This window comes from Phaenicophaeus curvirostris, chromosome 19 (assembly GCF_032191515.1).
Source record: "Phaenicophaeus curvirostris isolate KB17595 chromosome 19, BPBGC_Pcur_1.0, whole genome shotgun sequence".
NCBI classification, from domain to species: Eukaryota; Metazoa; Chordata; class Aves; order Cuculiformes; family Cuculidae; genus Phaenicophaeus; species Phaenicophaeus curvirostris.
The window spans coordinates 14,642,819-14,655,065 of NC_091410.1; the positions used below are offsets into that span (position 1 = coordinate 14,642,819).

Here is a 12,247-nt window from a genome sequence, read left to right on the forward strand (position 1 = left end):
AGGGAGCTCTGTGCACAGCCAGGCACACCACCAGTTGCTGTAGTTAATATTCCTTTCCTTCTCTCTACCCTTTCAACCTCAGGGAGCTGGTTTTACAGAAACCAGTCCCTCTTGGGGGCAGAACCAAACCCCACTAAAGTCTGAATACAGAAGCCCAGTATTAAACCAGTGAGAGCCAGGCTGCCGAAGCCAATCTCAAGAGCTCAGCACGTGTTTGTCATCACAGCTACGACACGCGTACATCAGGGATGGAGCAGCTGTGATTTATGGTTTACCGTGCCCCTACAGCTGAGAAGGAGAAATTACAGCTTCCTTAAACACGAGGCGGTTTCTAAGCAAACAGCAATTATTTCAGATCGCAAATTAAAAATAATGCTGTGCTTTGGAAACTGCTACATTTAAATGTCAGGTTCTTTCTTCAAAACCTGTAAGATCGCTCATTCCTCTCCAGGGAGAGTGAGTAGGAGCTCATCTACACAGAGAAAGCGTTGGGAATAGCAACTACCCACCAGTTTCCCATGCAAACACTCATACTCTGTACTTCAATACTGGATTAAGCACAACTACGCAAAGGGACTCACCGCAGAGCCCTGCTCACAACAGCTCTCCTGCCTTAGGTCCGTCATCCCAGAACACAAACCATGGCTTGTTCCCCAGTGGTCACCCCATACAGGCATACAGATCAGCACTAAGATTTGCCCAAGCTGTGAGTAAAAGAGGGTCTTTTAAGAAAATATTAAGTGATTGAGGGAGTTTGCTTTTTCACAAGTTATGCAGGTTCAGAACCATCTTATTTACCATAGATACTGCCAGGGAAAACCCTCCTGGGCAAATCACTGACTAAGGCAAGTGCCGAGACTCAGCAAAACCCTCGCAGCACAGCAGGCAAATTGGCCCCAGCCTGGCTCTGGCTCCTAACAGCTACGGTGCCCGGGTAAGGTGCTCCAGATTTCTGTCTGCTGCTGGTCCACTAGAGGACAACCTAATAATGATGATGAACTCCTTCGGCTTCGGTAGCGCAAGGCTCCCACTTAAAACACTGCTGCCAGACCCAGCTCACAGCCAGTGCTGTGCTTCACATTTAACGGAACCAATCACTGCTGGTTGTGATTGATACAGACTTATGAGGCTCCAAAAAGTGGCCCTTAGAGTCTATGTCAGCCTTTGCAGCTACAGAGAGACAGGGGAAAGGGAGATTTGCAGGCAGACAAATGCAGTTTTCATAAAGCAAACCCAGTCCCCTCCACAGAGAATAAGCTGCCTGTTGCTGCAGGATCCTGACATGATATCGTGCTTTTTCAGTGCAGGAAATGCTCAGAGGTACAGAGTGATCTTTCACTCTAGTAACACGTAATTTATCAAACCATAATCGAGGAGCCCAACTCATACAAACAGCAGGCAGGAAACACAACAAAATTATCGGCTCAAAGCCAGGGAAAAGAGCAGGCTACTGCTCTGGCAAGGCATCAAAAAAGAGCAAGGCAGCTTCTCAAAACCCAAGAGGGTTCTTGCCTAACATTTTTAAGGCTAAAAAAACCCCAACACAAATAAAATCTGAGCTAGCGATACAGCTAATTTCTGGAGCTGGGAAAGAGCCCCGGCAAGAAGCGGTAGGGCAGAGAATTAATTCCAAGCGCAGTGGCTCGGGTTAGAGCTGGAGGGGTCAGAGGGTGCGGGCGGGGCGGGGGGAGCCCCGCGGCGCCTCCGTGACTCAGGGGCCGCGAGCGCACGTGTCGGCGAGGCGGACGCCGAATGCGGGAGACCGGAGCTATTTAAGAGCCAGAACCCGCTACTCCTCTCGCGCTGACGACAGCCAGAGAGCTCCCGGCCAGTCGCCGCTCGAGCCGCGGAAGCTCCGAGCGGAGACACCGGGCGGGGAGCGGGGGATGCTCTGAGCGGAGACAGCGAGCGGAGCCGCAGCCCCCGCTCGCCGGGGGCCGGGAAAGGGGACCACAGCCTCCTCCGTGCCCTTCCCCGGCTGCCATGGCCCTCGCCAACTCCTCCCGCAACTTCTCGGCGGCGGCTCGGAACGGCTCCGGTGAGCGGCGGCGGCGGCGGCAGCGCGGGGCTCAGACCCCCCGGCGGCGCCTTCAGCACCCGCGGGTGGACAGCTCCCCGGGGGGGGCTGTTGGGGGGGTGGAGAGGGGCTCACGGGGCTCAGCCCCCCCCCAGGGACAGGGAGGGGACAGCAAAGCGGGGGGGGTAACAGGGGTCACCGCCCCGGGGCCGGGGGTAACACGGCTTCCCCCCTGCCAGGACTCCCCAGGTCCCAGCCGCCCTCCCTCCCGGCTCACCCCACAGCACGGAAATGAAGCCCAGAGAGCACCTCCGGCTCCAGGGGCTCAGAGGGACCGGGGGTCTTGGGGCTGCGTGACTCCAGCAGCCCCTCGGTCTTGGCTGCAGAGAAGAGACAACCAGCCCAGCTGGAGAGGGAGGGAAGCGGGTACAGAGACCAAGGGACATCGCTGGAGGGGGAAGTCGAGATCCCCGTCAGTCTCCCTGCTACCACTGCTCCCAAATCAATAGTTTAGGGTCGGGCAGGTCAGCTCTCGATGGTGAAACTCTTCAACAGAAGGTGCTTTATGCATGATCTCTGATTCCCTCCCCACCACCACATCTTTTATAAACTCAAAGTGTGCCTTAGGTGCTTCCTTCTGAAATGCAGTAAAGAGGTAGCTTCTTTTGACTCTGGGCGCAGCTGAGAACAATCACCTTAGAGACAAAGAAAACTGAGGTGAGTCCTCCTTCAGTTCACATAGCACCGTCCCCTTTGTGACTTTAGAAAAGAGTAACGGGGCACCAGAGAAAGACAAATCAATGCCCGAAGTAGCTGTGTCAGTAAGCAAATACGCTTCGATTTGCACAGGAGCTGCACTGAAAATTCAGATTCAAAAATATTTCACTATGAAAAAGGCTTTAGAAAAGTGATAACTGAGTATTTGCTAGTCATGCACTTCTGACTCCAGCCTGTAAGACATGCCTGAACTGCAGCTTCACAGCAGCTTCCAGCTAACAGCACTGCTTGTACAAACACCAGCAGCAGGGAAGATGCCACAGGAGCACACACACTACCTTTCACACAAAGCCTTTGGGCTTGCAGATGTTTTGCTTTAAGGCCAGCTGAGCTCATTCCAAATATTACAGGATCACCATGAGCACTGTGTATTGATTACACTTCAGGAAAAGGACATTTTGTCCCAGCTTCCAGCTAAACAAGTGGCTTTTACATTTCACTCATACAATCCATTCCCACCACATTCATAACAAACGTTGAGGCTAAAAGAGAGGAGAGCAGAACTCAACAGCTACGTGCAGAACCGCAGGACCACAGTTGTTATCTTCCAATTTCTAGTGGCAGAATGTTCTTCAGGCACAGAGGAGCTGTGAGATCTGCTTGGATGTTCGGGCTGGATGCTCATGAATAAGTGCCAGGTCTCAATTACGTGCTGATGGCTGTACGTTTTCTACAAAAGTCATGAGACATGGGGCATTTCCTTGCATTAATGAGCACCAGGAGGAACCTGGGACCATTTAAATCCCTACAAATGGCCTGAACCAGGCTTTCTTGTCTTATCAACTAAGCCTGGCTCTCACCTTCAGACCCCTGCCTGTTCTCCTGTGCCTCACTGGCTGCTTTCTCTCCTCCACAGAGGCTTTCCGATAAAATGCTGCAGGAACCGCTCTACTGGATTCTGACTCGGGCCTTACTTATGCCTAAGTTACCTGCATCCTAGGTGAAGAGCTGAGGCAGTGGCAGCTCATCATGTCCTACTCCTCACAGCAGTGAAATATCACAGCCAGCTGACACAGCACGTGCTTTTCCAGGCACAGTCCAGGCTAGTGGTGTAGCCCTGGGTATCTTGCCAAGCCAAGCTTCTCTGTCACACCAAAGGAAATCTGGAGAAGTTCATACTCCAGAATCCCAGAGGTCAAAGTCAAATACCACTTCAGCAGACACAGCTTTGGCAGAGACAACACCTTATGAGTATCTGTTGTTTCACTTAATCTCAATTTACAGAGTTCCCTAGGTCCTGTTGGAGACCTCCCCACTTCTGCAGGTGTAGGCTGCTAAGGAGGTGGCACAGAGCAGTGACTGGAAGCATTTTCAATTAACACCACATTGAATCAGCCGCGATTCAAAGAAAGAGACATGCAGCCCAGGCTTAGGGGCTGTCATGGGTACCTTTGGGACAGCCACACAAACCAACCACACAAAACCTTCCTCCTGAAAAAAACCACCAGGTCCCATAGGAGAGGAGTAATGAGATGAAGTGAGATTTGCCTCAGCTGAGAAAGGCTATTTCAGATTTTGTCACACGTCGCACATGGTACCTTGGACACCACCTCCTGGGCCCCCGAGCAAAAATCCCTGTAGGTTGGCACTGAGGGCTTATGGCTTCAAAATGTGATTTTAAACCCAGGTTAGGGACAAGGCAAATATGAGCTGATTATGTTTGGGGCTCCACCCCACACAGCAACATTCAAGCACCAGCATTGATAAACCAAGCGTTTTCAGGCTCTCCACTAGGAGACAGCAGCTTCAATCCAAGTTTTTCTCCTTGTAGAACTAGGGCACGCCCTGCTGAAGGCCACTCTAAACACGCTCTCAAATTCCCCTCTGACACACAGCTTGGTTTCTTTCTAGAAAGGAAACTAGAGAGAGGGGCAGGGAAGGAAGATGGGAAAGAGCTGGGACACAGCCAGGGTACCGTCTCAGATCTCACAGTTCAGATAAGCTTCAGTTTTCTGCCCGAATGGTCAATGAACTCCGTCTCATACTGTGTGATAGAGAAACCACCCAACAGAGGAGCTGAAGCTATCTGACACCACAGCTTGAGCATTGACTGTACCCAGATTTCGGCACCCACATGGACACTCACTTCTCCGCAGTGGAAAGCACAAGCTGCCTTGCCTGCTCCCCTCCAGATGGCTGGGTACTCAGCACTCCCTGTCAGACACGGCCAAGGGCAGAGGCACATCACCCTGGTGTTAGTCCCCCCCAAAAAAGAACTGCAGAGGTTCAGGTCAGGGCAGAAATACATCAGGTGAAGTCAGGAAAGATATCCACACCTGGCCAGATTCAGGTGGTGTAGAGGGTGCATCAAAGCTCCAGCTAAGCCTCTCCAAATATGGTAGAGGGTCTAAAACATCATTCCAAACTACATCTTTGAGGGGGATGCAGCTGCAGGGCAGGGCAAGCACACAGAGCCGTAAAGAGGTTGCCTCTGGGTTGCACTTATGACTTTGGTTTGTTTTGGCAGTATCAGAGAAGCCAGCACCATACACCAACGTGATCATGCCCAGTCTCTTCAGCATCATCTGTTTCCTGGGCATTGTGGGGAACCTCATTGTCATCTACACTATCGTCAAGAAGAAAAAGCTGAGGTGCAAACAGACTGTTCCTGACATTTTCATCTTCAACCTCTCCATTGTGGACCTCCTCTTCCTATTGGGCATGCCCTTCCTCATCCACCAGCTCCTAGGCAATGGCTCATGGTACTTTGGAGCTCCCCTGTGCACCATCATCACCGCCCTGGACACCAACAGTCAGATCACCAGCACCAACATCCTTACAGTGATGACACTGGACCGCTACCTGGCAACAGTCTACCCTTTAAAATCTACCTACGTCCGGACCCCATGTGTTGCTGCTCTAGTTATCTGCTTGGTGTGGCTCCTCTCCTTCCTGACCATCATTCCCGTGTGGATGTATGCAGGTCTAATGCCTCTGGAGGATGGGACTGTCCGCTGTGCTCTCTTGCTTCCCAACCCAGAGACAGATATCTACTGGTTTACTCTCTATCAGTTCATGCTAGCATTCGCTGTGCCATTGATTGTGATCTGCGTGGTCTATTTTAAGATCCTTCAGCACATGGCCACCACCGTGGTCCCACTGCCCCAAAGGAGCCTCCGGGTACGTACCAAGAAAGTCACCCGTATGGCAGTTGCCATCTGTTCTGCCTTTTTTATCTGTTGGGCTCCCTTCTACATCCTCCAGCTGGTTCACCTTGGCATCGACACACCGTCCATGGCCTTCTTCTATGCCTACAACTTTGCCATTAGCTTGGGCTATGCCAACAGTTGCCTCAACCCCTTCCTCTACATTGTCCTCAGCGAGACCTTCAAACGCCAGTTCTTAGTGGCCATCTGCCCTGCAAAAGAGCCATGTCACAACGGCAGCTCTGTCAACAACAACAGCATGACAGAGGCCAGCGTGTGTCTAAAGCTGGCACCAGAATCCACCCAGCAGACTCAGTTTCTGGAGGACTTTTCCCCGCGTTCGCTGCCTGTGACTGTGGCTGTTCACTAGGGCACTCCAAAGTGACCACAGCAAAAAGCCTTCAGATCCATAAGTCAGAGGAGAAGCAGCAGCTTCAGGCAATTCTTGGTGAAGCACATGAACTGCAAGCTTCCACCTCCAAGAGTCCAGGTGCTTTCCTTTTTCACTGCAGGGCTCTGCTCCTTGGCTGCCCTTGGCCTGTGAAATGCTGCAGACTGCTGCTCCTTTCCACTCTTGCACAGGAGGAAATCCATCACACAAGACACCAGGCCCCCAAAGAGGATGAGTGAAAAAGAGAGAAAAGACAGAAAGAACGTTTCAAGGGGGAATGTTCACCCTGGAGAGTAAAACCTCTATCACCAACACTGCCCAGTGATTCCCCACCTCTTGGCCTGACCAGGACTCCTAAGCAGCATCCCAATACAGAGCTCCTTCATTCAGAACTTGAGCCTTTGACACAATATCATATATTTATTTTTGGTAAGGAATCTGACTTGCAAGCTTTGATGGCTCTGCTCATGCCCTAGAAGCAAACAGCAGAGAGATCTTGGGGCCAGAAGTCTCACCTAGGTCTGCCACTTGGCCTTTTGGTCCAGCCCGTCCGCCTTCCCTGGGCTGCAACGTTTGGCAACCAAGCTATTTTCAAGAACTGGCTAATATTGATGCTAATTCTATGTATGTCAAGAAAATCAGTCACATAATTCTGCTGCTTCCAGGGACTGCTGCTAACACCAGCTTTGTGGCTTTTAATGCTAATGAGCCCATTTCCACCTGTTCCTCACACTGCTCTTGTGCCTCGCTGTCTGCGTGGCCATCCGGGAGACTGAAAACACAACGTGCAGAACGGCAGAGCGAGGAGCTGTGAAAAGGCAGCTCAGAGGAAGCAGTTACTCACGCAGTTTCCTCAAAATAACAAATGCTTCACAAAGTTAAGAGGCAAAATTAAATGTCTGTGTTTTGTATAGGTGGCTTTAACAGTCAGAGATTAGGAAATAATTTTGCTCATGACAAAGACCAGAGGAAAGACAGAACAAATCAGCTGAACGCGGGGGATTAGACCGATAGTCTGCACAGGGCTCCTGGGGAAGCGCACAGGCATTGTTCAACGCTTTGTCAGACATGAAGGAACTGGTTACTGTAGATTAATTTAATTTAAAGAAGCATTAAAAACATCAAACAGCACAAAAGCATTTGTTATCACACTTCTAGTTCCATCCCGCCAGCCACCCACGATGTACCCAGAACAGAAATTCACCCTTTCACAGCTACGCAGCAGCCCTGCATCACCTGCACGGGACTTCCCAAGCCACACACCCCCCACACGGGTACCCGATGCTCTCCCCGCGCTGGCAGCTCTTTACGCACAGCCAGCGCTTGGGTCCACACACAGCCAGTCACTCACCCCAGGCTGGCGAGTGACACCAGCACTCCCCACACCATCAGGTGCTCGTTGGGTCTCAGAACAAGGCTCACAGCAGGGTCTCTCTGCGCTCTGTCAGCCTGCACCCGCTGCCGCAGCGTGCCCGCTCTGCAGCCGTGCTGTCTCTTGGCGTTTCCTCACCCCTCCTTCCCTGGGTAACAGAGCCAGGCAGACACATACGGGCCTTCCCAGCTTTATGACTTTAAAAACTTTGTCCCATTTTAACTGCCAGGAATTTTCACCTGCTGGTTTTCAAGGAGCTGCTTTGCTCTTTGGTCACGGCTGAGGAGCGAAGGTCGGGGATGAGGTGTGCCGTGCCAAGCCAGATTTGCTCTCAGGACAAGGGAAGCTATTGTGTTCCCTGTCCCCAGTAAGGACATTAAGGGGAGGACTGGCACTCTTCTCTGTGGAAGGAGGTGGCAATGGTTGGGTGGGTGTTTTTCCTCCTTTAATACTAGCAATGAGGAAAGTGAAAACAGACTGAATTGTCAGCCTCTCAAAGAGCAGCAGTTGAAGATACTGTCTTGCTTACAGTAAAGGTGTTTATGGTTGAACTCGCCTATTTCCATCTGAAGTGAATCAGTCTGACCCAGCACGGCCAAGCCATGTGCTACAACCCGCGAGGGCACAGCAGGCAACCCAAGAAGGGAGGTCAACACCAGCTGGGGCAACACTGGAAAGGGCTTTGTGGACTAGACCTTTTCCAGATCTCATCAGACTGAAGTCAAGGCACAGCACACAGGTACCTTCCCAGGCTGAAATCCTTTTAGGTCTCATTTACATGAGGAGCAAAGCCATTCTAGACACCTGGTCCCAGTACTAGGGACAAGGCTTCCCATTTAGCTGGTGTCCCATCAAAGGCACCCACCCCTTCCCACCACCTTGCAAAAGCTCATGCTTTCCATTTTGTCATGTTCCTCCTGCCTGTCCCCATGAGGTTTCCTTGTCCAGCTGTCTGAATGCCGGCTGTGGGGTCCCCTCTTTCCGTATACACCATAAGTGGTGGCAAATGCACCTTGGCACAGCGAGAAGGGCAGAGAGAGAACTGCTTCCCTGCACAGCCCCTTGTCTCTCTTGCTTGGAGAATCCAGCTAAATAAGCAGCGAAAAAGCCACCCCCAAAACAGAGGGTGACGGAAAGAAGCTATTCCATCTAGTTGCTCAGATCAGCCTGCCACACTGGGTGAGACAAATCTCTCCTTTTGCCATCCCTTTTCCCCGTGTGTGTGAGCTGCCTTGTCAGACAGCAGGAAGACGGGCTCACTCTCCACCTGCTTCTCTTCCCCTCCTTGTCCTTAAAGGTGCAACTAAAGCCACATGTCTCAGCTCTGCTCTTGATAAGCTTCCACAAAAGGCAGATGGTCCAGGTACTGCTTTCACAGCCAGGACAGAGCCCTCTTGGCTGGCTGCTGCAGGAGTCAGCCCCCAGCTCACCCTTTGCAGCTCTCTCTTTTCCACTGTGCACATCCCCACGTCCACACTGGGCAGTGAAATTATCTCCTGCCTTCCCCACAGTCACAGCTCTGCCAAGCCACCCTGAAAGACAGGCTGGAGCTGAGGTCCCGTAAACCCTGCTGGGCAGCAGGCTGGTGGCATCCTTCCCCAGACACCCTTCTCCATCTGAAGTCTCTGCACAGCTAAACCTGCCCAGGAGCAAGTGGCGGCTGGGATGGGGAGCGAGCATGATGCTGGTGGCTGCTGGGTAGGTAGGAGGGAAAGGTGAAGTGACTCACTGGCCCCTGGGACACAGCCAGAACCTGACTAATCCTGTTTCATAAATCCTCCTGAGTTGCTAATTGGACATATTTCATTCAACGACGATAGGAGAGGAGCCACACGGCAGGTACAGATATGTTCCCAGCCCACTCACTGCACATTAGTCCTCCTGCTGGATGCAGGGACCACACAGCAATGCCCTTTTTCGCTCACCTTCCATTAGCAAAGCAACACAGCTAAACCCTCACACCCGCTCTTTCCACTTGCTCCATCCCTGCTGCGGGGCTGAGGAGGGAACAGCATACAGGAAAATCTCACCAAGAGCAGAGAAATAAAGTGGGTTTCTTCTACAGCCCCATCTCCCTCTGGAGGGCTCCTCCAGCAGACCGGAGCCCTTCCGTACCTTCAAGTATCAGGAGATGCATTTTGAAGCTGCATTTACAGAGCAGCATTTGAGCAGGGAACTTGCTGCACCATTGGAAGGGAAAACCTTCACTAGGAGATGTAGACCCTGGTCACTGAAGGGCACGAGAGATGATACCACTTAAAACTAAGTTAACAGATGAGTCAGCCCTCCCTCCAACCTGTGCTGCTCCATCCCCTGACAGCTTCTACTCACAGGGGAGGCAGGCTAAGAGTCAGGGACATAATTTTAATTATTCTGGTGTTTGGTTATTCTTAAATTGCCTTTGCTAAGTCTGAAGGGGCTCCTATGACTTTCTTCCTACACACACTGCTGGAAGCACAGCAGCTTGGTCACACAGGGCTGCCGTGTCCTACTCCACCAGACACCTCGGAGGAGAAAGTGGAGCCCTCCTGAAGCTGCCCTAGCAAGAAGCCTCCTGCCTCATCCAGGAGCATCCCTCTCACACCTGCATCCCAGTGCAGGCTTGGGGATGCAGCCCTATCTTTTCTCCGATGGAGCTTGACCACAGAAAGCCAAACACCAACATTTTTATGTACATTTTAGCACAGAGCACTTGAGAGGGACAAGTGTGGTGACAGAAGTGGTGGATGAGGTTATCAGCAACAAGAGCTTCTTAAAGCTCTTATTGACTTATTCCTTTAGGAAGTTGGTTCTTAGAGGAGCACCTTCTCTAGTGGCCAAATCTCTCCCACCAAGAAACGGAAAAAGGTTTTGCAAGGAGCAGACTGTTCACATCAGGGTTCCCTGTCCTTCCTGTCTGCTCATAAATGAAGACTTAGGATTTCAACTTGCACTTAATCCCTCCCTTAATTTTTTTAAAGGTCAAGTCATTACAGCCTCCGAGGCCACAATCCCCAACTCAGACCTCCAAGTGCCCTGGCAATGTGAATTTGCCAAGTTACCAGCTTGGAAACTGCCTCAGAAGAGACAAAGACTAAAATGTCACCTCTCCGAGTGAGAACAAGTTGCCTGTCCCTTGCCTTTATTCAAGTCCAGATACTTTTCCCAGCCAACTGCTGCCATCGAAGGAAGCACACAAACACTGCTCCCAGGCTGAGACACACCATGCCAAGCGCAGCCACAGCTCCATTTGCTGGATTTAATATTCAGTCTTTCTTCAGCAGGGAAACATCGATTGTTCAGTGTGAGATAAATCACACGTCTTCCCTGGGGGGATTTTAATGAGACCTTCCCCCTCTTTTCCTGACACTGGCAGACTCAGGGTAAAAGAAAAAAAAGCAAAACGACATTCCAGCATCTCCCCATCAGTTCTGCATCATAATGGCCCAATCAGGGTAATTAAGATGTCTCCTGTGTGTGCAGGGAGGCTTTACCCAGTCCAGCCCACTGTTCCTTCTATTGCTGCAGCATAGCTAATTATGGCTGGGTTTTGAGGGAAGGGGAGCAGGCCAGCTTTACGGGCAGTTGCTGAGTACAGTCAGGTCTTGGCTTTCCCTCTGGGTCCTGCATCTCCTGGTGTGCTGAAGGTGACAGGATGGGAGAAGAAGCTGAGTAGAACTGCTCTGTCTCACACCACTGCCTCCACCAAAATTAATGACATGGAATTAGAGAAAAGCCAAGGAAAACATGGTTTGAGACATGCAAAAAGTTTCTTCTGTGGCTGCCCAGGAGCAGAGTTTGACACCTCTGGGCTCTGATTTCACCACCAAAACGAGCTGCCAAGAAGGAAAGCTGACATGTTTCTGTCCTCTAGTTCCTTGAGCCGAGTAATTTCAAAGCTTTACAAGTATTAATGACCCAAACTCCACATGATGGCTGAAGACAGTAGAATAATGATGACCATTTTCTCCTTGGAAAGTGTAGGCTGCCATCTCAGATAATTTACAGTGCTGTTGAGAAAAGTAACTGCTTATCTCAACTCTGTCCTTTAGCACAGGAAAGGAAACCAGAAGACAGTAGTGGGTGATTCAAGAAAAGACAAAGTTATCAGAAATGCTTGCCTGCAGCATTACAAGTGCTAGATAAAAGCTGCAGTGCTGGTGAGCCTGCCAGCATCAGGGATCAGATCAGCTGAGTCTTGATGCACTAGAGACAGGACAAAACGTCCACCTCTAATCTCCCCAAATCACCTCATTGTACTAATTCTTTAAAATGTGCTTATACCAATAGCTGCAAAGACATCAGACGCATCCTGTGGGCTGGGAGAAAAGGCTCAGCAGTAACAGCATTGAGTATGAGCTGGCAAAGTGACATGCTAACCTACAGAATCATTAACAGCATTGAAGCTTCTGCAGCCCATACCAACCTGCGATACATTACATCTGCCAGTACTGGTTTTCCAAAGTGTTTAATCTCTTATTTATAGAGGAACCATCAATACTAATGAACTGCAATCACAACAGCTCAGTGCAGAAGCCCAGATTTTATATTCTGTATCTGACTGC

At 50.8% G+C, this 12,247-nt stretch overlaps 1 protein-coding gene across 3 annotated transcripts; it reads left to right on the forward strand.

Moving 5' to 3' along the window:
- The first annotated feature begins 1,813 nt into the window (after positions 1-1,813).
- MCHR1 (melanin concentrating hormone receptor 1) lies at positions 1,814-6,683 on the forward strand. 3 transcript variants are annotated; one of them, XM_069872613.1, is made up of 2 exons: positions 1,814-2,038; positions 5,262-6,683. In XM_069872613.1, the coding sequence occupies exons 1-2, from the start codon at positions 1,984-1,986 to the stop codon at positions 6,308-6,310; spliced, it is 1,104 nt and encodes a 367-aa protein (XP_069728714.1). In that variant the 5' UTR covers positions 1,814-1,983; the 3' UTR covers positions 6,311-6,683. The 3 variants fall into 3 exon arrangements, with proteins under 3 accessions (XP_069728714.1, XP_069728716.1, XP_069728715.1); XM_069872615.1 differs by lacking the exon at positions 1,814-2,038 and adding an exon at positions 2,382-2,575; XM_069872614.1 differs by lacking the exon at positions 1,814-2,038 and adding an exon at positions 2,610-2,734.
- The last annotated feature ends 5,564 nt before the right edge of the window (positions 6,684-12,247 follow it).